The sequence below is a fragment of the Pseudopodoces humilis genome, chromosome 2 (assembly GCF_049639895.1).
Source record: "Pseudopodoces humilis isolate 2021_Gansu_Grassland_sample_001 chromosome 2, ASM4963989v1, whole genome shotgun sequence".
In the NCBI taxonomy this organism is placed as follows: domain Eukaryota; kingdom Metazoa; phylum Chordata; class Aves; order Passeriformes; family Paridae; genus Pseudopodoces; species Pseudopodoces humilis.
This window is the reverse complement of record NC_142201.1, coordinates 98931636-98956126: the sequence shown is the minus strand read 5'-3', so window position 1 is coordinate 98956126 and position 24491 is coordinate 98931636. Positions and strand designations below refer to the sequence as shown.

General features: G+C 42.0%; 1 protein-coding gene across 2 annotated transcripts; it reads left to right on the top strand.

The window, feature by feature from the left end:
* Nucleotides 1–843: 843 nt before the first annotated feature.
* On the top strand, nt 844–19707 carry C2H21orf91 (chromosome 2 C21orf91 homolog). 2 transcript variants are annotated; one of them, XM_005523999.3, is made up of 5 exons: nt 844–901; nt 1300–1429; nt 13933–14448; nt 18181–18243; nt 18679–19707. In XM_005523999.3, exons 2-5 carry the CDS (start codon nt 1306–1308, stop codon nt 18837–18839), a joined length of 864 nt encoding a protein of 287 aa, XP_005524056.1. In that variant the 5' UTR covers nt 844–901; nt 1300–1305; the 3' UTR covers nt 18840–19707. The 2 variants fall into 2 exon arrangements, with proteins under 2 accessions (XP_005524056.1, XP_014108936.1); XM_014253461.2 differs by lacking the exon at nt 844–901 and adding an exon at nt 919–941.
* The last annotated feature ends 4784 nt before the right edge of the window (nt 19708–24491 follow it).

The following is a 24491-nucleotide window of genomic DNA, read 5'->3' as shown; positions in this document are numbered from 1 at the left end:
AGCCTGAGGAAGAGTACTTAACTTTCCCATAAATAATCTCACTTTGACATGTAGCAATGTGCTGTATGTGATTTCCGTCAACTACGGAAATTCCCCGGACTATACAATCGACCTCTTCCCGGTGTTGCCAACCAACAGAAAAAGAGGCAGAGGGCAAAATCTGACACTCCTAAACTTGAGGAAGAACTTTCCTGTGCAAGTGAACACATACTGGAACGGATCACCCAAAAAGGGTGTAGAGTCTCCCTCACTGGAGACATTCCACAACCATTTGGACGAAATCCTATCTCGTGTGCTCTGGGATGATCCTGCTTGGGCAGGGAGATGTGACCAGTGACCCGCTGTGGTCCCTTCCAACCTGTGATTCTGTGACCGGTTGTGGTTTCACCTTCGGAGCCCTGGCCGGCTTTTAATATCGGTTCCTGAACGGAATCGATATTCCATCACTCTACCTTTGGGGTTTTTTATCCTCCACCTCTAGTCAAACCTAGTCGCCCCGGATGGCCCCGCTCAGCACCAGCTGTAAAGGCTTTCCGTGTCAATCGCGGCGAGCAGCCCCAGTCGCGACAGGAGCAGCGCCGCGACACCGCCCGCCCGCGCGCACCCCGCCCGCGCGGCGCAGACCAACTGCTGCGGGGGGAGCCTGGCCGCTCTCCGCCGTCCTTTCCGCTCGGAGGGCCGGGGAAACCGGAGCTCCTTGCTTCTTCCGCTACGCTACCCAGCTCTGAGGCGACTCCAGCTGCCCGGGTGCTACGGGGCGAGGCCCGGGCCCCGCGGTTCCCCCCCGTGCCGCTGGGCCGTGGTGGCGGCCGGAAGCGGCGGGCGGTGCCCGGCGCCGGGAGCTCCGGCGGCGGCGGCGCGGGCGGGCGGACAAAGCGGAGCGCGGCCGGGGCGGGTGGCGGTGAGCGGGAACGGGGCCGGGGTTCGGGATCGGATTAGCGGTGGGGGATAGGGCAGAGCCGGGGATATCGCCGTACGGCCGGTGGCGGGGTGCCCGCGCCGCTGGCGCGCCGAGGGGGGAATGGATGGCGGGGGCAGCGATGATGGAGCTGGTGATGGAATTGGTGGGGAGCAGGGCGGGATGGAACGGGGCAGCCTTCGGGCGAGGGAACGGGGAAGTGTCGGTCCGTGCCGGCCCCGCTGTGCGGCCTGGCCTCGGTTTCCCTAAAGGGAAAACTTTGCCGGGACTCTCCCGCCCTCGTTCCGCCCTTGCCCTCCCCCTCGGCGGGCGCGGAGCAGCGCCCGGGAGGCTCCCGCGATAACCCTCCCTTCCCTTGTGGCCGCCGTCCCCCTCCCCAGGGCACTATGAACGAGGAGCAGTTCGTGAGCATCGACTTGGACGATGACAACATCTGCAGCGTCTGCAAGCTGGGCACCGAGAAGGAGACGCTGTCCTTCTGCCACGTCTGTTTCGAGCTGAACATCGAAGGTGAGGCTGGGAGCGGGGGCCGCCCTGGCCCGCCCGGCTGCGGGCTGAACGCGCGGCCGGCTCCTCCGAAAGCTTCCGTCCAGTCGCGGCTTTGGAAGCGTCTGCCTGTAAAAAGTTTTAAACCAGTTTGTTTTCTAGCTCGTTTGCAGTAAAGGTGGGTGCTGCTCCTCCAGACGTGAAGGTGAGGCCCACACACACACACACTTTCCAGAGTCTCTGAAATGCCCTGGTGTTTATTCCATCTCCTGGCATTAGCGATCCGATGTTGAACTTGGGATCTGAATCACGTTCTGCCTGTATTCAGCGGGTTTGCTCAACAATTTAGAGGGGGTCTATGTATAAAGCAAGCTTAAATTGCAAATTTTATAGCATAATATTCGGGGTTTTTGGAAGCAGATCACTTTGCTTTCACTAAATCTGCTCAGAGGAATGGAATTTTTGTTTTCATAATTTCTTTTTGAAATTATGAAAGAAATTTCAAAATTTCAATTTTTCCTTTCATAAAATGTTGGTATGTGTAATATGATATAAGAGGGTTCATTATCAAAGCTTCCTAAAGTCTGCAGATTTTAAAGTAGGAATTTCAGCCATCCTTTAAAAGACTAATCTTGCAGAACCATTTTGGCCTCCAGAATAGTATTTTTAAGATTTTAAACCTGTTTTGGTAAAGAATTTCCCCATCTTGTTGCTTTTCTTCATGCATGAATGAGCAATAGATTATTTTTGTCACTTTTTTAAGTCAAATTGCTTGGCTTTGGAGCAACAAAGTAATTTCTTCCACTTACATAATCAATAAGTGGTCTTTGCCAATTATATTTAGATCTGACTACCCTGAGTAATTTACGTTGCTGTGAGGCAATTGAATATGAAGGTCTTAACAATGTTACGTGAGTATTCCTCTCATTTCTGATAACAGACATTAGATTTTCGTTGCTAGTAGAGGCAGTGTATTTTAATCTGAACAATGCTTTGATACTTCAGTAGTAATTGCCATGGTTTTTGCTTTTGTTTAGAAAATACATGCCTGTGTACTTGCACTTTTTGTTTGAAAGAGCAGCTGTCTAACCTAGGACGACCTGTCAGCCTGTTTGCGTTTTCTTATTGCTTTAGAATGTTAGGTTTAGACTTCTCCATACAGAGAGAGGATGTTTCTCTCTCTAGGGTTTAAAAGCATACCGACGTGATGAGAATTAAGTACTTCCATTACATTACTTAGCTAGTTTTGTGTTGAAAGTGATAGAACACATTAAAAAAATGCTGGATGGTTCCTGTGCTCTGTTGTTTGAGATAAGCTGTGGATTTGTCAAAGCTGCTTGTTATGGCTGTGACTTCACATAGTGATTGTGTATTTCAAGTGGAATAGGTTTGGGATTTTTTTCTCTAAATAGCCTTGATAGTAGGAAATACTTAATCTGTGCAAAGCTTTGCATAATCTTCTAAATTTGCAGTTAATTTTAGAAGGAGGCTGCTTGGAATAGAATGGTGGTAAAAGCTCCCCTGAAGTTACATGGGCAATTGCAATTCTTTTATTTTGCATAATAAAAGTATATATGTTTTTGACCATGTTAGCATCAAAATACCTCAACTGCTGATAGTCCGTCTTTTGTGTGCCCCTTAGAAAAGATATACTGTAACTGCTCATAGGGAGGGGAGGCTTAAAGGAGTCAGGGGCTGTGTCAGCAACTTTTTATATAAAGTCATTGTAAGGCTTGTTAGCTGCATGAGTCATCTCTTTACCATACCATAGGGTCACACTCTTCCTACTTTTGACATATCTCTACATTCCTGTATTTTTTTGTGACAAAGACTGATTTTTATGCATCTAAAATAAGTCCTTTGGCAGCCCTGGGTACAGCATGAATTCGGTAATTCACTAAAGCGCAGCGTTTAACTGGATGTTTTCATACTGACCTCCTGGTTATGTTTTAATGGAGTTTAGATGAATTAAAACTTGTTGAGCAGAATCAGCTGCAAGTTGCATCAGCTCTTGTAGATGTGTTATCCCACACTTACAAATGAGTGTCGATCTCACTGATAGTTTGTCTTTTTATTTAGCATCATATTTAAAACTGTCAGAAATTAAAACCCGTACATATATTAAATATTTCAGGAAGTGAACTGGGCAACTCTAAAAAGGTACTCATGCAACAGCTAAGACAGGCTTGCTCATTTTTGGTGTTGATGTGCATGTGGAACTGCTCCCTCGGAGAAGCAGGAAATAGCTGCTGTTGGAGAGCAGGCAGGCTATTAGTCACAGCTCAGCATCTTGCAGGATGCTTGAGTAATCCCACTGTTTGCAGCACCCTGTTAACTTCCATGTGGTAAGTGCTGTCTGACTTAATTGGAATGTATGGCACCTCTTCCATCTTTCCTGACCGTGCAGTCTGCACCAGGAGCTGGGGCAGGATAGAAAGGAGTATTACAGATGGATGTGCAAGGGCAAGCAGTGGGCTTGGCAATCTTAGGTTTGCAGTTGGACTCAATGATCTTAAAGGTCTTTTTTGACCTAAATACTTCTGATTTGTGAATCTAGGTATGAAATTTTGGAAGTAGGCTTCCCAGTTTTCTTTTTTCAGTAGGGTGTCCTATTGTAATGCTTTAACAAAACTGATGAGGACAATTCTGTTTCCCCTCATCCCAGAAGCAACTGACTGCTTAAACGTGGACATGGAAAATCCATGTGCTGGGAAACCCACCTTGAAACAGACTTTCTCAAGTGTCTATGAGCAAAATACTACAGAAATACAATTTTCTTAGTTGCACTTAATAACAGTGTAATCTGATGATGGTGAATCTTTGCATTTCCTTGCATCTGTGAGTTCAGCAGCTGTACAGGTTTGCCTGTGTCTCAATGGTGATGTTGTTGATTGGCTTGGGTCAGTAAGAGGAGGAATTAGAAATGGGGGACTTGGAGAGCATCCTCATCTCTAATAATGACTCATTACTAGTGTCAGACATGGCTCAACCCTTACTTTGCTGACATTGGAGTGTTTATTTGTAACCTTTATTATGTTTGTACAGTATCTTGGTAATGTTACATAATTGGGGGGGGAAACTGAGTTTCTCTCATATTTTTTTATAGGGAATACTTTTATACAGAAAGCTTAATCTGTGGTCTGTCTTGATTAAATAACTGTTGAATTTCTGAATGAGGAAGTCAGTTATTGTGTCATAAAACCTTTGGTTTTTATCAGATATCAGGTCTCTGTCATGATTTTTCTAATAGTAGGGTTTTAGTATTTTAGTGAAAAAAAATGATATCTTAGCCTAAACTGTGATTATGCTTCTTACTGAGTTCCATTAATTCACAGAAACCGCTGGTTTGAGTGTAACTGGGAGATCAGCTGTGGTGTCTGTCCCAGAATTTATTCAGGAGTGATACATATGGATTATAGGATCTATTTCTCTGAAGCTGACTGAAAGAGTGGTAGCAAGGGGAGAAGAAAAGAGAATGTGGGCATCGGAATAACTAAAGCCAGTATGCAGGTTTAAACTTAATCCTGTTAAATTTCATCAGTGTTTCTTGAACAAGGAAAGAGCAACATGCTCAGGAGAGTTTAGTAGTTCTGGTCTTCAGTCTCAAAGGGGTGGGAACAGTGTTGTCTTTGGAATTTTTTGGCACTATTTTTTTCCTGTTGCACTGGCTCATCCGGCTCACTTAATTTGAGGATTCACACTCAGGGAAGCTGAGTGGACTAAGCTACATGTAAATACTTTTGTTGCCAAACTATCTTTTGTGTCTGAAGATTCATAGTCAGATGATATAACACAACAGATACACACATATTAATGTGCTTCTTAAAGCTTAAAATCTGCAGAGTACTTACATGTGAAATACTAAACATTTTGAAAAATGGAGCTAATTATGGGCAGTGTTTTTAAAGTTCTGCATGGGGTTTAGACTGTACTGGTGAGGAGGATCTGCTGGGGTTTGATGTTGGCTTTTGTTTGCCTTGTGCAGATGAAGTAAACATCAGAGATCATGCATTGTTTGCTTTTCTGATTAGGTGTCACAGTAGTAATCAGTGGATTGAAACAGGAAATATTTTAAATTCATATGTGACTGGTTTGCATAAGGCAGGAAATCACGTGTTGTGGGTTAGTTGAAACAAAGTTCTTCTTTTTAATTTCATTAGAATATGGGAGAATTATTAACTGATCTCTTGCAGAGATACTGTACTAACAACAAATCTGCAGTGATACTTCAAGGGTGGGGAGAAATGCATGAAAACTCAAAAACACGCTTGTGTATGTGTAAAAACTGTCTGTAAATGTATACATCAACAAAACAAAATCCTCTTCCTGAATACGGTGTTTTGAAACTCCACTTGTGGCATTTCCAAGCTGTGGATGCTCCATCCCTAGAAGTGTTTTAAGGAGAGGTGAGATGGAGCTCTGAGTAACCTGGTCTGGTGGAAGGTGTCCCTGACCATGGCAGGGGTTTGGAATGAGATTATCTTTAAGGTCCCTTCCAACACAAACCAGTCTGTGGCTCTGTGTGACCGTGTATCCCGTGTCTCACTCCTCACACAGCAGCAGCCAGAGGGTCCTGCCTGTGCTGCAGAGGGTGCTGCTTACAGGTGTTCAGGTTCCTTCCCATGGGAGGGCACTGCACATGGCAGCTGTGTCCTGGGATCCTCTGGTCACCTGTGCAAATCCCAGCTTCAAGATCTTAATACTTGAATGTTTTCTGTTTGAACATCAAACTTGGAAGTCTATAATAATTATAACTTACCTTTACATTACTTTACCTATTGTATCTGTCTTTAACTGGGTTTATGCTGGCATTTCCTAATGAAGAATTATTTAAAAACCTTCACTTCCTCACATTCAAGGGTTGTAATGGAGACAAACGGTAATGGAAGTGGAAAATGTGATTGTTTGAGATTATTTTTTACTCTTTTGCTTGTCCAGTGCTGCTAACTACAATAACATCTTGGAGAATGCTGGCTGACAAGCAAACTGGCTCACTTCCATTTCTGTTTAGAGTTGAACAGCTGAATAGCAAATGACAGTTCCAATCCCAGGTCCTGTATTGTAAGAGACAGTGTAAGTATTTGGCATCCATTCCCCTGATTTATGTTGAAGTAGTTAGGTTTCCATGGTCCTTCAAGGTGCTGATAGACTCAGCTTTTGAGGCAGTTTCAGCATCAGGTGAGTGAATCAGTCTCCAGGCTGAGACAAGGATGTTATAAATAAGTCTGTCTTACCATATAGCTTTTTTGCTGTTAAGGTCTATAAAATCTTGTATAATAGCCTCATTCTGTGTTCATTAAATAAAATAAAAAAAATTAAAGCAGGGTGGGTTTAGTTTTTGCAATCTGTAAGCACTCAAATTTCAGGTTTTTTCCTTTTTACACTCTACAGAAGAATATCTCACTGAAATAAATTTTTTGTAAGGTATAGTTGAAAGAAAACTAGAAATCACTGTTTGATTTAATTTTGTTCAAGAATATTACACATCCTTATTTTTTCAGTGTTAATGAAATGATAAAGAGTAAAATAGATTATTCTGGCAATAAAAGCTACAAATTTCAATCGTTGCCCTTTAGACTAAACAGATGAGAACTTGTTTCAAGGTAGCATTTGCAGGCCAGGGGTATGACTCATTTCTGCAAACTTGAATGGACATGTGAAATTAGCTGCAGTTTCTGCTAAAGCTCTTAACTACAAATTCAAGTCTGAACATGACTGGAGATGCTATTCTTACTCTGAATGCTGTATGAGTACCACTGAGTAATGTCAAGCTGTGAAGCTGGTTCAATAAGTATATTTTTGCGTTCTCAGTGTGTGAATTTGGGAGGTTTGTCCATGCAAACCAGATAATTGAGTATTTATGCTACCTGTCATCATCCAGACTACAGAAATACCAGCTTATGACTTTCACTCTCTTCTAGGTCTGTTTAACTGATTTTTCTTATAAAGTATGTGACATAATATTTTCAGTAGTGAAGTTTTCATCAGAATGCATTGCTTTGTTTAATACAGTAGCAAGCTCTTCTTCGTACAGTAGTTTATAAGTAACATGATTTTTGAAAATATATTTAAGAGGCCAGCTGAATCTCTGTTCTGTGTGATATCTTTGTGCTAAAATACAAATGAGCTGATAGAAATTAAGTGGGAAGTGATTTGTGTCCACACTTGATGTATGGAAAGTACTGGCATTATCATATGAAAACAAGGACAGAACTTCAATTTATGAACAAGATAATATCTAGTCTTTACAAAGTGTCTGGTTTTAGAAGTTAATGAATGGCATTTGCATTTTCCTTGTAGCCAGTCTAATAAATCATAAGATTTAACTCTCAAATGAGATTGCATATAAACCCTTAAAAATAGCAGTTGGCTTTACATCTTGTCAGGCAGATGTACTGGAGATACACATCTCTAATGATCCTACTTTTCAATGTTGGCAGAATTGTACAGCTGAAGAATACCAGGTTTTTGTCATTTAGAGATGTGGATAACTTGTTGCCTTAGGTTATCATGGGCTGCTTTTGTTTCATGCGTTTTGAACATGTCTTGGGATCTGCTTTTCTGGGAACCCCCTTCTTTCAGCGCTCTTGGTGAACAGCCTATGCAGCAGTGGCTTAAAATAGATAGACATGAACATTTAATGTCTTGTGAAGCCTTTCTGTCTGCTGCAGGTTTTGGCCCTGCTCACGAGGTAAACCACACTGGAGCTCATCTGATCTTTGTGTTCCTAGTGGACACTCGCAGATGTCTGGGAGCTGTTCCATGAGCTGGCTGAACATCCCTGTTTACAGAGTGCTCCTGAGGTGGCTCCTGAGCCAAGGGGAACAACAGCTGGAACATCTAGGAACACACTCTGAAGACCAGGGCTCTGAAAGTGGGAAGCCACAGGCAAGGGCTCTTGGCTTACTCTAGGATTACAGTAGAGCAGAGGTGTCTGTCACAAATCTCTCTGGAGTTCGCTGTTTCAGTTGAGGTGAATTGTGCCTGAGAAGCATTTCTTTACTGGTTATGAAGGCAGGTCTCCACAGCTAGCTCAAACTGGAGACAGAAGAGGTGGTCAGGTATAAATCTTACCCATGAGCATTTGTAAATTCTTTAAAGGGGCTTTAAGTATCTAATGGTGTAGTACAAACTTATCACTGACTATTCAAGTCTACAAGTATTCCTGTTAATTTTAGTTCATCTTAGATTCAGGGGAGATTTTCCACTTCAGCTGCTATTCATTGCAAAAAACAATTTGTTTACAGCATTACATTAGGAAATGTTAAGAAGGGAATGCAGGCTTTCTTTAACGTTGTTACCTATTGATGGATCTGAAAGACCAAATGAGAAGTTTGGTTGTTTGTTTTTGTTAAAGAGAATAGCAAACAAATGAAAAAAACCCACTGGTGAAGATAAGCAGGCTAATGATCACAGATTTATTTTTTTCTGTGGAAGCATTTGTGAAGGATGTGGAATAATCTTGGTATTCAAGAACACTGCTTTTGAATTGGACTTGTTGATTACTATTATAATCTCCAAATGAGACCATTATTCTAGTCAGCTTTATATAAACATGAGCAAACATTTCAGTTTAGTTCTGTGTCTTTATAATGAAGAAGAGTTATACATAGTTCTCAATGAATCAGTTGGAAAGGCACAAATAAAATCTCTGTAGGTTTCTTACCCTCAAAAAAAAAAACAGAAAGCAAAAAACTTTAGATGGAAACTCAATTACTTTCAAATACAAATGCCCTAAAATATGGTAGAATTAGTAGAGATGTGACTGCTCACCTGGTTATCTGGTAAATATTCTCCCTGCTCTCAGCTACTTTACAGTTATGAATAAATAGAAGTTACAAAAATGTGTATTAAACTGCCTGATTACTAGTCATGCATTTACCAAATTACTTTGTAGGAGTGGATTAGGACTCATGTTGACTGCCTTCCTTGCATAACTTATAAATTGAAAGTCAGAGTTAGGGTTGCGGGTTTTTTTTGCCTAGGTAAAAGCATTTAAGCATTAGGTACTTATGTAGGAAGTCCTGTTCTTCAAGTCAATAAACAAAGATATTGTTGAGTGAAGTGATACATTTGTATTTCAACTAGGACACATGAGTTACTAGAATCAGAAACAAATAATGGATTGTAAGCACTTACATTGTTTTATGATTTGTCTGGAGGTTTGGCATCAGCCTGTGAATCATGTACACTTGAGAAATGATCTGTGGCATGAGCTTGTTTCCTAATTGCATCTGTGCTGTCTTAAGTTTTATAGATATGGTCTTCTAGATATTAATGAATTTTGTGGGATTTTATTTCTTTCCCTGCAGATTAAACTTTTCTTCTCTAGGTGATTGTTGGGTGGGGTTTTTTTGTTGCTTTTTGAGGGGTTTTTCCCTTCTCTGAAGAAATAAATATGAAGCTTAGGGCATACTTGGACATAGTCTGCAATCCTGTTCTTGGAAAGCAAGACAAGGGGTAAATGTACACATACCTGCAAATGGGGAAGGGGCAAGTTGATGGTTTTAAGATTGCAGACTTGAAGAACCAGACAAAAAGTAAGAAAGATTAAGGTTGATATTGGCAAACAGAAATATGGAGATGGAACTGAAACCCTGTGAAAGTCCCTGGAACTCACAGTAGCTGTTTATCAAAATTACAGTATTGCTTCTTGTTTTGTACAGAAATCTTCCCATGCTTTATTCATCTCTTGGTGTATAGTGTTGAATAAAGCAATAAAAGTGAATCATCTTTCTATATCACCTGCTCCCATGCCAGCTTACCAGATTGTAGCTTTTTCTGCAGTTGAAAGGAGAAAATATGAAGTAGTCTGAGTGGAGTATGAAGTCTTCCTGAAAAGAAATGGACATCTTTTCTGCCTCATAAAGCTGACAGTATTGCCCACAACAGAAGGATTTGTTCCAAAGAACCATACCCTTACTTGCTGTAATTCTGCTACGTGATCGCTAGTTAGTGCTGGCACAGCAGCTTCTGTCCCTGCTTAGCTCTTCCAGAAGGTTATGGCTGATGTCTTCTGCATAGGAAAGGACTAATTATCACCTTAGGACAACAGAGAGGTTGATGGTTGATTGTTACAGCAAAAATCCAACCCAGTTATGTGAAAGCTGAAGCAGGTTTGTTAGCAGTTTGGATTTGCACATTTTCAGTTCCTTACTTTATCCGAGATTACTTAGATAGGACCCCTTTGGGGGTTTTGCAGTGGAATAAGAGAAAGGAGTAGGATGTAAACTCTGATCTTGTATACTGGAAGCATTTTGCAATAACCTGCCCTGTGCTCAGAAAGAGGGACATTGTGGCCAATGGGTGGCATATAAATAGCAAAGCTTAAACTCTTGAAGTAGCATGGGTTTTTTCTTCTGTAATAATTGCTCATTTCAGGAGCTCTATTACTGAATTCAGATAAAGCAGATCTCTTTGAGCAGCATGCCTCTAGAATGGGGAAGTTAGCAATGTTCAGAGCTCTTAAAAGATAAATTCATCTGAAGGAAAGACTTGAATAACCTTGAGCTTAAGACTTGGACATATTCAGTTGAGGCTTGATGAAGTCATGCTGCAGTTGTTCTTTTTTTTGTGGAACAATTTGTGTGTTGGCTATTTTGTGTGATCTCACACTCCTACTGGACAAGTAACATTTTTTCTCATTGAAATAATGAAGCAGCCTCAAAGGAATTTCTTTTTGTAATTGATACTGTCATTATTCTGTCATTTGTTGTGCAGGTGTGTTTGTTAGGTGGGTTCCTGGGCATTATCATATGGAAAATTGTGCAAAGCGTGTTTTTCAGCCCATTGATTATTTTCTGTAAGTAAAAGCACTGTGAGCAGCAGAAAAGTAGAATGTTGAAGAATCACTTGGGTAAAGCAAATAACATTGAAAAAATCACTCTGGTTTTCTAGGGTTTGTAGCATTGTGAATGTATTTGCCTTATAATTTCATTTGACAGTGTTTGCTCTCCCTTGATGGCTTAAAGATTTAACTTTTCCATCATGCTACTTGAGTTAAGCAGGCTTGCTGTATTTAAATGGTGCTGATAAGTCATGGAAACAAATGACTTGTCTTTCTTGTTTTCAGTAGAAATGTTTGTTGGGTTTTTTAAGTCTCTGTAAAGATAGAGAGGTAAAATAGCATTGCAAGTAGGCAGCAGATTATGCAGAATTTAAGAAAAGTTGGGGAATATCTGTTTGCTGAAAGAGATTGAAAAGTATTTTTAGGTTTGGAGTGAGAATCTTGACTGCCCACTGAAAGGGGGCACGGAGTGCACTTTACTCCAGAACTTCCTTCTTAAAAGGTACCTCTGCTTAGTATGTGAGTTTTGTTTCTTCAAATAGTTACCTCATGAACAGAAGGATTATGTGTTTTCATGACTTCTTTTTTTCCCCTGCTGCTAAGAACAGAATAAATTCCACTGCTGTTTTGTTTCATTTTCCAGTTTTTTAGACATTTTGCCCCATAAATTGTGTGCACTCTCAGAAAGTCAACCAGAAAATAATACATTTAAGTTTCAGTGCTGCCCAGAGTGGAAAATCAACAATTGACAATGTCTGTTCCTGATGTTTGAACTCCCCAACTTCAAACAGCAGTTACCTGCAAGTGAGATAATCAAAATGAAGTGCTTGGATTTGTTTTCACAGCTTCACGTTAAAAATTTTACCTTTTCAGTTTTGAGACTAGTGTGGAATTTTGTGGCATTCAGTAACTGAAAAGTGCATTGTATCATTTGTTACTGGTTTGGGGTGGGGAGATTACACTTTACCACAAGAATTTAAGAAGGTAAATCAGATAGAACTGAAAGACTTGCTGTACCGTGGCTTTCTTCTAATGTCTATAAATGTCTCTGTTACCAGATCTTGTTACCTGTTGCATTTCATGGTTTTTTCTTCAATTTAAGTTACTTTTAATGGATAAAAGGATGGCTGCATTGGTTGGTTTAAGCTGCCTAGATTCAGAGATCCAGTGACATTGTTCGTTGGTTTAAATACTTCAGCATTAAGCACTTTCAACCTCTGGTTCACGAGTATATTATTGTTACTTGCAGTGACAAACTTGTTAGAATTGGTTTTCATTGTATTGGGAATCTCCCAAGTAATATATGAGGTACTGAGATAAATGACAAACTGTTCATTACTCTGGACTTGGATTCTGAATCTACTGTGTACATGAGTCTGAAGAAAAATAAATATCCACTGAAGTTGCAGAAAGTAATTTTGTACTAGGGCACTATTAACTTTCTGGAATAGTCATTTCTCATACCATCTGTGTTCACTCACCAACTGCAGATCTTCACAGATTGTGTTCCTTTTTAACCTGTCAATCACTAGCAGTTACTTAGAGGTTTAAGTTACCTGCTGTAGCTATTTCAACAGTCTTTGAGGGAGGATGAGCAAAGAGGAAAATAAACATTCATCTTGTGTGATGTCATGGTTTAACCCCAGTGGGATGGGGAGAGAATTTCAGCTTGTGTGTTGAGACAAAGACAGTTTCAAAGGGAGAGCAGAAGCTGCCCATACAAGCAAAGCAAAATAAGGAATTCATTCACTGCTTCCCATGGTTGGGCAGGTGTTCAGCCATCCCCAGGACAGCAGGGCTCTGTCATGCATAACACTGACTTGGGATGACAAACTCCATCACTCCAAACATTCCTCCCTTCCACCTTCTTCCCCCAGCTTTATACACTGAGCATGATGCCATATGGTGTGGGATATCCCTTAAGTCAGCTGGGATCAGCTGTTCCAGCTGTGTCCTTTCCCAGCTCCTTGCATGCCCCAGCCCACTTGCTGTTGGGGTGGTAAGAGAGGCAGAAAGGGCCGTGACTGCGTGTAAGCCCTGCTCAGTGATAGTGAAAACACTGCAGTGCAAATCCAAAACACAGCCCCATATTGCACTATTGTGATCAGAATTAACTCTATCCCAGCCAAAATCAGCACACCTCAAATGAATTTCAGGACAGTTTAACACTGGCAAGCATTGACAGTATTAGAGCTTGTTTCCCTAGTTGGGCTGCAGGCTTGTACCAGTGCAAAATAATAAACTATGACTGAAATCTGAGTTACGTTTGACCACTTGAATGAGACAGGCCTGCACCCTGCAGTATTTGAGCAGATGGCTCATAACATTATGCATAGAAGATGCGAGCTTGTATGAGTGCTGTCAGAATGCTCTTTAGGCTCGTTCTATAGTGCTTGCTGATACACAGTTGAATTTATTTTACTTCTGCAGCTTATACACTTTTGTGTAGGGGTGATGCAGCATGTGTGGAGTTGTCAGTTTGCTTCATCTCTGTCACCGTGCAAGAGGCACGCATGAAGTCCTGCTCTAGAAATTATTGTGTACAAAACACTTTGCGTGACAAGGACTCAAGCCTAAGGGAAACTTCACAAATTTTTGACTGTGAGGTGCCCTTGTTTCCTTCAGTGTCAAGACTGTTAGTAGGAAAGCATCACTAAAGTTTTTGTTTTCTTGGTTGCTTGTGAGTAAAGATTTTAAAAAATTAGCAGTAAGTGAACTTCTTTCTTTTGTGTCTTTACAGGAGTACCAAAGTCAGATCTTCTACATACAAGATCTTTAAGGGGGCATAGAGACTGCTTTGAAAAATTCCACTTAATAGCAAATCAGGACTGTCCACGATCAAAGCTCTCTAAAAGTCCTTATGCAGGAGTAAAAAATATCTTGAGCAAAAAAATTAACTGGATCATACAATACGCACAAAACAAGGATTTAGACTCTGATTCTGAAAGCTCAAAACCATCCCAACACCAGCTTTTTAGCTTCAGACATCAGACTGATAGAAAATTACTCCCACAGTTTGACTCCCCAGTACCTAGATACTCAGCAAAATGGATAGATGGGAAGTCTGAAGGCATCTCGAGCTGCTCACAGACTCTGCTGGAACCAAGAAAATCCACTGATTTCAGACTCGGTGCTACCTTCTGCTGCAGCAGCGTTTTGTGGTCCAACCACAGCCAAGTCCAGAAAGCTGAAAAAGCTGAAGTTGATTCACCTGCCAGTGTTCATAGGAGACATCCTCAACACAGCAGGGAGGATTGTGAGTATATGTCCATTTATACACAGCCTAACAAGCAAGGGCATTCTTTCAAATAGATACTGACCACTTCATGTCTCCACAGGGCATTGGTTCTTATCCTGAAATCCAGCATGTAAAATCTGTGGGGGGAGAAAAAGCTACCTCCACCTGGCTGAGCAAATAGGGTGGTGTGGCTGGAGTTTTGGGGTTTTCTTGTTTTTGTTTCTGTTTTGGTTTTTTTTATTTGGTTTGTGGGTTTTGGGGTGGTTTTGGGGTTTTGTTTTGCTTTGGTTTTTTGTTGTTTTGTTTTGTGGGGGGTTTTGGTTTTTGTTTGTTTGTTGTTGTTTGTTTTGGTTTGGTTTTTATTTTACTCTTAGGTGTAGCCCAGTGTGATACAGGACATGTCTAATTTATGCAAAAAAAGTCATTTCAATATGTCATTCCTGGGAGTTGCACAGTGCTGCCTGTGGAGGTGGAGGTTACTCAGCTCCTGCAAATCTCTCTCTTACTGACCTTGCACAGTGAGTTAGATTTCACAAAGACCAGCCCTAAGCAACAGGGGAAATTAGAGGTTATATAGCAGAGCAAACTTGTGAAATAATCTTAATAGTAGCAGACTGTCCTTATGCATTTTACTGGATTTGGTTTTCCATTGTGTTGAGCATAAGAAAATGGGAAGGCCCTTCTGCCGCCATGTCCTCTTAAAGACTGTAGCAGAAGACCTGACCTATCTTTTGATGACTGTAGTGATAGTGAAAATAACAGAAAATTAGTTTTCCTGTTGTTCAGGAAGATCACTAGAAGAAATCTTGTGGATGCTAGCTTTGGAGCAGGCTGCAGGCCCCATGACCTCTCAGTCCTGCCTGAGAAGCTAGCCTGAGAAATTCATAGGAGGATTTCAAAACAATCCTCAGAAACAGAAAACTGCCAGGTGCTGTTTGTCTGTCCTCTTGTTTTCCTTGCAGGAGAAAGTCAGGGGGTGGTGAACCCCACTGACCAATGATGGTGATGTAATGATTTACTAACCAATAAGAGTTTCCTTTCTGTACTTTCCACGTATCGGTCTAAAAAGAGACCTGGAGTAATAAACTAGAAGATACTCTCCTGTTCTGACTCCCTTGAGAGTCTGTGTCGTTCTTTCCCGCCGTTCTTAATTAGAACGACAAAATCTTTAGAAAAATATAAGATATTCTAGTGTCTCTGGAATCAGGCTGCATTAAATGTGTTAGGAATAGATTCCTAGAGGTATGTGCTGTTACCATCCTGCTTTTTAGTCAGTACTTGGTCCTGAATTGGTGTATGTCCACTCTTACTTTTGTAGATGAGGAAAGTAATTGGAGAGAGTTTCTGAACTTCAAAAGACCTGAGAAAGAAAACAAAAGCACTGATAAAATATTCCAGGGAAAAACAGGTGATGAAAAACAAGGTAGTAATGGAATCAGAATGTCAGAAGAGTCAGAGAAAGAGGTAAAGAGGTACTGTAAGAAGTTGGAATCGGCTTCTTTAGTCTCCCTTTTTTCTTAACAAACTGACATTTCTGTCCTTGCAAAGCTGAGTCATTTCTCATTTTTTATGAAAGGATTTTACTTAACCTGCTGCATGATGTGTCATGTTGCATTTGTAGTGAATTAGTAGCCTTAAAGCCATAAATCAAAACAGATACACTGTTGGGCTGATACACAGATGGGCTGTTTGACCACCTGTCAGCTGGAGTCATAAACTGGGATTACATAAATCAGGACAGCATATAACAGAGGAATTATGGAAGCTTGACCTGGTTTATGGGGTTGTCTAATTGAAGTTAGTGACTTGGCATTTATCTCCAATCTTTGATTTTGGGATGGGAACATAAAGCTGCATTGAGCACAGTAACAGTTTTTTTCTTCTGTTATGACTACATAACGCAGCTTTGAGGCATCTTTTCTTGTATTTGTCAGTATTTATCTTTAAAAGACATTCATTCGGAGGTTCAATGATTATATAAGGTTTGTGTTTTAGATGAAAACTTAGACTGCCAGAATTTGGTGCCTTCTTACTGCAATACTTTCACTCTTAACATAGCTGTCTACTGAAAACAAGTATTAATGGAGCTGTAAATAGCTTGGGCAATATTTCTTCAGACTTCACCTCAGCTCTGGATAGAATAATATTTTACCATTTAAATTAAGTGCTCTGTTCTTTCTCCCTTTCCCTTCTGTATCAGAATTATGTGCCATGAAACAGTCTTGTCCCAAGACACATGGGACATGTGAACCAGCCTATCTGCCAGATGACAAAATGTTAATGAAAATACTGAAGAATGGGGAAGTAACACCCCTACCACTAGGTATAAAAGGGAGAAAAAATATTGACATTTTTAGATGTTAATTACTATATTAAATTTGGTCAGCGTTTTCACTGTGCTTAAAGGATGGTATGGTGTGAGAAGGGACTTTCCAGGTTTATTGATAGCTGAAGGTGGGAAGGAGCACATTTTACCTGACTGATGGAGGAGAAAGGTGACTGTTCTGTTCTTAACTAGGATTATGACTTGAGTACCAAGTCTTAGCTACTGCCAGCTTCTTTGGTTTGGCAATACTGTCAGCAATTTAACAGCCCAAAACTGCCAGCTGTGAGAAAGTTTGAAAGGGAAAGCTTAGGATAATCAAATAATCCAATGGGTAACTAAAACCCATCTTTTTCAGAACTCCAGAATTTAAATTTGCCATGTAGGAACTTTTTGCACAGAGAAATCTCTGGAAAAAAAGCTGCAGTGACATTTTTTCTCTCAAGTATTCAATGAGAGCTTTGCTAAGCTGCAGCAGAAACAGTTTTGCTGAAGTTTAAAAACAGTATTATAGAATTGCAAGGTCTTAAAGCTTGTGCCAGTGCCCAGTACCCCCCGTGGTGTTCAGATCGTCACATTACACCGTGGTGACAAGGGCATCTCCACAGCTGGCATGGCACCATGTGTGTCCACTGCAGGGTTGAGGGAATCCCAGGAACCAAGCCAGTGCTTCCCTGCTGTTGATCAAGGGCAGTGAAGAATACTTTCACAGTTCTCTCCTCTGAGGCTTAATGTGTGTTTTCTGTGAGGCTAATCAATGCACAGAGCCTGAGATACAGAAGGACTTTTCAATGATACAGAGGATCTTGTAGTTCTCACCCAGGAGCACGGAAGGAAACCTATTTTTATGTGCTGGTCTTCATATCAAGCCAGGATTGTCCTTCATCATTTGTCACTGAGGTACTCAGTGGAAACTCTGTAAGTTATTTCTTTATGCATAAAGCACAAACCTTGATAACCAAAACAGGGCACCACGTGCTGAAAATTCTGCCAGAAAGCTGCTTCTTGCATGCTGGGAAACATAGCAGGACTTACCTCAGAATTGTTCCCTTTTAATTGCCCACAGTTAAACAGATGTGCTTTCATGGATTACACTGGGAAAATCTTGTTTTGCAGTCAGAGGAGGTATAGTATTTAAATGTGCCAAGCAGTTCTGATTCTGGATTCTGATGCTGTTTTGGGGACTTAATTTTCCACTGTTTTGAAGGGAGGGTTTTCTAATGGAGTAAATCCTTGTTTGTGTCAACACTCAAAAGAGAATTTTCAAACTTTCCTCAAATGACTGATAAATACTGTTGCCTCTGACTTACTAACATGAATCTGTTGATTATTAGGATGCAATTAGGAGAGATCTTGAGAAAATAGGAATCTGCTTAGGGATGCTTATGTGACTTTGGTATTAGTAATAACAGATTTTATTGTTGCAGTGACTACGATGACTCTAGGAGAGTTAAAGCAACTTAATGAAAAACTGCTCAAGCAAATCCAGGGTGAGAATTTTTCAATACTCTTTTGTTTTGGGTTTGTGGTGCTTTGTCATAAAAAAAAAAAAAAATCTGGTTTTAAAAAATAATTTTTGATTGCCTTTTTGTCAGTTAAGTTTTTAACTGAAGTCTCTTCTTTTGCGTGGAAATGTGTGATATAGAGAGATTCCTAGGTGCTTTTATTATGTAATCTGCTTTGGTGCTGCAAATAGGCCTGGTATTCTCTTTAAGAATTTGACTAGAACCATTAGTTCTGGTGCCACAGCACTGCTGATACAGGCCAAAGTCAGTCAAACTGATCCACCTTGGCTCAGGTTGTCTGTAACTAGAAACGAGGTGATGCTGTTCAGTTTGCAATGCATACAAAGCTGTGATGGAACCAGGAAAAGCTTTTCTCACAGTATAGGGACCAAGTGCATTGACCCAGTGCTGTTGTTGCAGATGTGTTTGAGGAGCTGACACAGCAGGTCCAGGAGAAGGACTCGCTGGCCTCCGAGCTCAACGTGCGCCACATCGCCATCGAGCAGCTGCTGAAGAACTGCTCCAAACTGCCCTGTCTGCAGATGGGAAGAGCAGGGATGAAATCCAATGTCCCCATATAAAGGGAGACAACTTCCATCCCCCCTGGAAAACTGGCCCTAACAGAGTTGATAACCATTAAGTACAGCTGCACTCATGTTTAGAAGCTTTTGAGAAAACTCGGGCAGCTTTCTCTGTGTATTCATAATCCATGGGAAGTCTTATTCCACTTTGGGTTTAACAAAAAGGGCAAATACTTTGGGTATTAAAATCTACTGTAATAATGTTTATTCACATTTGAGGATTATTATTTTTTCCCCATAAGTGTGCATGAGCCTTGAAATTAATTCTGTGTTTTGTTTATAATAAAATTGTTTCTAGCAAAGAATGACCTGAAGCCTGTAAACCTGCCTCCTTCATACAGAGGACAAAATAAAAATTTGACTTTTGATCAGGTCTGATCCTTTTACATCCAAGAGAGCTTTAAGGGGAGGACAGTATTAACGAAACTCATGTTTTCTTATTTATTATGAGCAATATTTTATTATTGAAATTTTATACTAAATAAATATCACTATTTTAGGTACTTTTCCAGATCTCTTTATAAAATGTCTGAATTACTCTATGTAACATTTATGCCTTGTGTATGATTGTTTGTCTTTTTTCAGGTCTGTATCTTTCATGATACAATTTTAAAAATATTGTTTCCCAAAGAGATGAATTTCACATTTTGAAGAACAAACTCTAGTGGTGTATCACTTATTTTTATCAGCTTTATAACTGAAGAATTTGGTTCATGAGATGTTTAAAAAAAGCACAGCACTTGCTTTAAACTAAAAAAAATGATCCATACTTTGGTTTTAATGCATAGAAGTTGAAGTTGTTTTATATGTGTGAAATTTTCAATGCTGAAAAATTACTTTGACGAAACTCAATAAATTTGTAATATTACACTGCCTTGTTATGATTTCTTTATAAAGCTGGATCACACTGACAAAGCCTTTTAATTCTGAAATGCAAGCAGTAATGATACGTTATAAATCAGAACAACTTTTGCATTTTTTAAACTTAAGTCAGTCTACCATGACAGGAAATCTTAGTCTCTGCCAAAAATACTGCAGGGCTGCATTTGAGTAGCTGAAAGTTGCTCAGTTGCACTGAAAAATCTGGGGGAGGATAGGATGAGTGGAAGATACAGACACATACACAAAAAAAAGATGAAAGTTTGCGCTTTTAGTTCTTTAAGTGAAAATGGAGTAACTTCTATAGCTGGGCTGAAGAATGACTAGCATGAGGAAAGGTTTAAATTTGATTTTAAACTCAAGCTGAGAAATAAGCCAAAGTTCAGAGTAGCTTTATTGATTGGTCTGTGTGTAGTGATAACTGGGTATTATTTGTGGTTTTATTATTTTTTATTGTTTATTCCATATCCTCCAGCTAATCCAAAGTCTCTCCACAAATGCATGAATAGGGACATGAGCTTGTCTGAGTATTTTGTGGTTCATGAGGGGAAAAAGTCAGTAGTATCATTCTTTATGTATGTAAGTGGGCCTATGAGTAAGTAGGCATTAGAAAATCCCCAGTTTTAGTTGTCAGAAGATGGATTAATCTCCACGTGCAAGTCTGTTGCTAAACCTTGTTGATTCAGTACCAAGGTAAGGGTCAGGTAAGAAAAGTATCTCTGAGAAGGACCTGAGGATCCTGGTGGAGAACAAACTGTCCCTGAGCCAGCAGTGCCCTGTGGGCCAAGGAGGCCAATGGGATCCTGGGATGCACTGGGAATAGCATTGCCAGCAAGTCAAAGGAGGTGATCCTGCTCCTTTACTCAGCCCTGATGAGGCACCTCTGAAGTGCTGTGTCCAGTTCTGGGCTCCTCAGGACAGGAGGGACATGGAGCTCCTGGAGCAGCTCCAGTGGACCTTACAGAGATGATGAAGGGACTGGAGCATCTCTCTCATGAGGAAAGGCTGAGGGAGCTGGGGCTGTTCAGCCTCAAGAGGAGATGACTGAGAGGGGACCTCATCAATGTCTGTCAGTGCCTGCAGGGAGGGATCAGAGGAAGGACCAGGCTCTGCTCAGTGGGGCCCAGCAATGGGACAAGAGGCCACAGGCAGAAAGAGATGCACAGGAAATTCCATCTGAACATGAGGAAGAACTTCTTTCCTGTGCAGTAACTGAGCACTAGAACAGATTGCTCAGAAAGGATGTGGAATCCCCCTCACTGGAGATCTTCCAGAACCATCTGGACACAATCCTGTGCTGTGTGCTCTAGGATGATCCTGCCTGAGCAAGGAGGTTGGACCAGATGACCCACTGTGGTGCCTTCCAACCTGATTTTGTGATCCTATGTTAGTTTCTAGAGAATGACTTAAAATCAGAGAATTTGGCCTATTTGTTAGGTTTGGATTTTTTCTTTCCTCAGACTTCTTGAACAGTATTATCACCTAGAGACCAAGACATAAAGGTGTCACAGCTCTTAATTGCACCTTGTTTTTGGTCAAACAGCACAAGATAGGCAAAGAAACCCCAGGTGTCTGGTAAGTATCGGGTTGGAGATCACTTGTTCCAGAATGCTCAGGGTGGAGAGAAGCAATTTGCAGGAGTTTGGGGATTTTGCCAGATGTCAGCTCTTACCCCGTCTCCGCCCTGACCCTTCCAGCCTTTCCCTTGCTGGACAAGAGGGAGAACAGTGTTAGTGGTTCCAAAACTGGGCTGAGGATTTGGTATGGAGAATTAGCACATGCTCTGGGTCAAACAGCTGCAATGTGCTCTAGGAAGACGCTGCCTGATCAGGAAGATTGAGAGAGATGACCCCACTGGTGGTCCCTTGTAACCTTGCCCATTCTGGGGTTGCAAGTTATGTCAACTGTGCACTCCATGTTCATTAGTCCAGGTATGGAATGAGTGGGAGTTCACCTCCTTCATGCTCAGGTGGGCAAAGTGTTGTTCATTGATTTCACAGTGTAGAAATGAGCTGCTCCCAGAGCAGCCTTTTGTCCCTTCCCATCTGGATTGTTCACAAACACAGTTCTTAGTGCTGTTGTTCCATCTGGTCTTCCTGGCTCTCCTGAGGTGCTTTTACCCCAGCGTGCAGTCTGTGCCGGAGTGCTCTTCAGCCACCTTTTCCTGGTTGTTGCAGGGTGGAGCACGTACGGATGCACGCCAAGCACCGTGGCCACGAGGCGATGCATGCCGAAATGGTTCTCATCCTCATCGCCACACTCGTGGTGGCACAGCTCCTCCTGGTTCAGTGGAAGCAGCGGCACCCTCGCTCCTACAATGTGAGTTGCCCCCACAGCTGTTCTGCCTCCAAGGCTGGATGTGAGTGTTGAGCCATGCCCTCCTTTTGCTGATGAGAAAAGCCTTCCTGGTTTTCCCACTGTCTGGTGGTGTGATTCCCTTGTTTTCCCAGCATTGCCTTGTTTCTCCCAGCACGTGGGGAATGAGGATGGATGGGTGAACGTGAAGGCCTCAGGTTTCTGTTGGAAGTGATGCAAATAACTCGGTGTCACACAGTGCTTTAACGTCAGGGGTTGACAAGCAGATCCTGGGGGTTGTCCTGAGGGAAGCTGCGTTTTGTGGGTGATTCCTTGGAAGCAACGGGGCCTTCTTGCTGCTGGCAGCTTGGATTTGATGGTTCCTGCAGCACTCTTAATGTTTCCAGGTAGTACCTGTAGTCCTCTGTGAACTTCAAACCAAACCTGTTTGCCTGTTTCCCTCCAGCAGCACTGTGGGAGCTCAGCTGCACAGCTGTAGATCCTTTTGGGAATAGGCTGTAATGCAGAGGCGAGCCAAAAGCTTCCTGCCTTGTCTAATACCTGTCTGAGACATCTGTGGTTGCAGCCTTGGGATGCTGGGAAGACAAAGTTTTATGTAGCTGCCTTACCACAACTAGTTGTGTGGATCATCTCCCACACATTCCTCTGGAGATGATTCCTCTGCATTCTCCTGCCAGCTGTACCTTTTGCTACAAAAATTTGTGATTTGCAAAAATCCCATGGCTGCTGCCTCTGACTGCCTCACAAAATCACAGAGCAGTTTGGGTTGGAAAAGCCCTCTGAGATCATTGAGTCCAACTATTCCTCCTGCACTGCCAAGCCCTTCCCTAACCCATGTCCCCAAGTGCCACATCCACTCAGCTTTTAAATCCCTCCAGAGATGGTGACTCCATCACTGCCTCAGGCAGCCTGTGCCCGGGTTTCACCACCGTATCTGGGAAGAAATTTTTCCAATATGCAACCTTAACCTTCTCTAGCAAAACCTGAGGCCTTTTCCTAATGTCCATTCACTTGTTACTTGGGAGCAGAGAATAAGCCCCATTTGGCTATAACCTCTTCTCAGGTATAATATAAGATGTATATATATGTATATGTGTATATATGTATATGTACATATTATATATATGTATATATAAGAATATATATACAGGCAAGAGGAGGAGCATGGCCTTTCTGCTCAAGTGATGTGGCATCAAATTTATTCCTGTGAACCTGATGCCAAAATGATTTTTGCTTTTCTGTTTTCTTCATAATCTGTAGCTCTATAGACGGTTATTGTATAGTTATATAGTTCCTATCTGTCTCCAGTATTTTTCCTACTGTGATAGAAAGACAAAACACATTCCAAAGTCTCTATCCTAACCTTGGTTCTTTTTGGAACCAAGGACGAGCCACCCTCCCAAGACACTTTCCCATAAACAACTTGCAAAAGGGGGGCTCCCAAAGAGAGTTGAAGCAGAAGGGGGAGGAACTGATGCCTTAAAAATCTAGCAATAGAACAACACACATAAAAAACAATTTTAATAAAGGAGGTAATATAAAAGCTGGTCTTTAATTGGAGGCCTCCAGGGGCATTTTTCCATGTTGGCCAGTGAGCTGGACGCAGTTAAGATCTTTGTCCCATCATCTCTGTAAGCATGGGAAATTCAAAGCCTCCATAGAAGAGGGTGCAATTCAGTCAAAGTTGGCTGTTGCTGCATGATCTTGTGTTTGTGTCACTTTTCTGTCTCCACCATCAGTGACAGAGAGTGACTGGAGGGTCAAGGAATGATGGGAGGTGCTCACAACCCCCAGTCACCTGTAGTCCAGTTCCAGCTCTTGTGTTAATTGACCTTACAGCTTACAGCATCCCAGCAATCCTCCCACCACTGCTCACAGTCCTCCTGGCACAGTGGCACATCCCGGATCCGCTCCTTCCGCCAGCTGGTGTCTGCCTGCAGGGCCCCCAGTTTCCCCCAGTTCACCCCAGGGATCCTGGTGGGTGGGTGAGGGGAGGTCTGCACCTACCTGGTCGATCCATGGCCCCAGGTTAGGGGAACACTCATAGAGACATGTCCTGGATGAAGTGGCGCTTGCACTTCTCTGGCATGGCCCCACAGTGGGCCCAGTTGAAGTTTTACAGGTAGGACTGATCCTGCTGGGTTTCCAAACCGGTGCTTGCAATGCAGCAGGCATTGTCCTTACAGAGGAGACACTGCACCAGAGCAGCTGGGGATCAGCTAAGACCCATCAGGACCCACCAGGGCTCCAGGGAAAGTGTTAGTGCCCATGGGTGGGTGACACTGAGTGACAGAATTCATGTTGGGACACAGAGCCCCCCAGCCTCCATCCTGGTGACCCCACAGCAAGTGACACCCGTGTGTGCTGGTGCAGTGGATGAGGACCGTACCTGCCTGTAGACCTGCCCCTCAGGGCCAGGCTGTTTTATGGTGCTTGGCGTCCATGCAGACATTGAGG

Bases quoted from the DNA above. Each gene is read 5' to 3' on its own strand.
- C2H21orf91 (XM_005523999.3), top strand. From the start codon at position 1,306: ATGAACGAGGAGCAGTTCGTGAGCATCGACTTGGACGATGACAACATC. The intron at 14,449-18,180 runs GTGAGTATATGT...TTATTGTTGCAG, and splicing joins TCAACACAGCAGGGAGGATT to TGACTACGATGACTCTAGGA. The intron at 18,244-18,678 runs GTGAGAATTTTT...CTGTTGTTGCAG, and splicing joins ACTGCTCAAGCAAATCCAGG to ATGTGTTTGAGGAGCTGACA.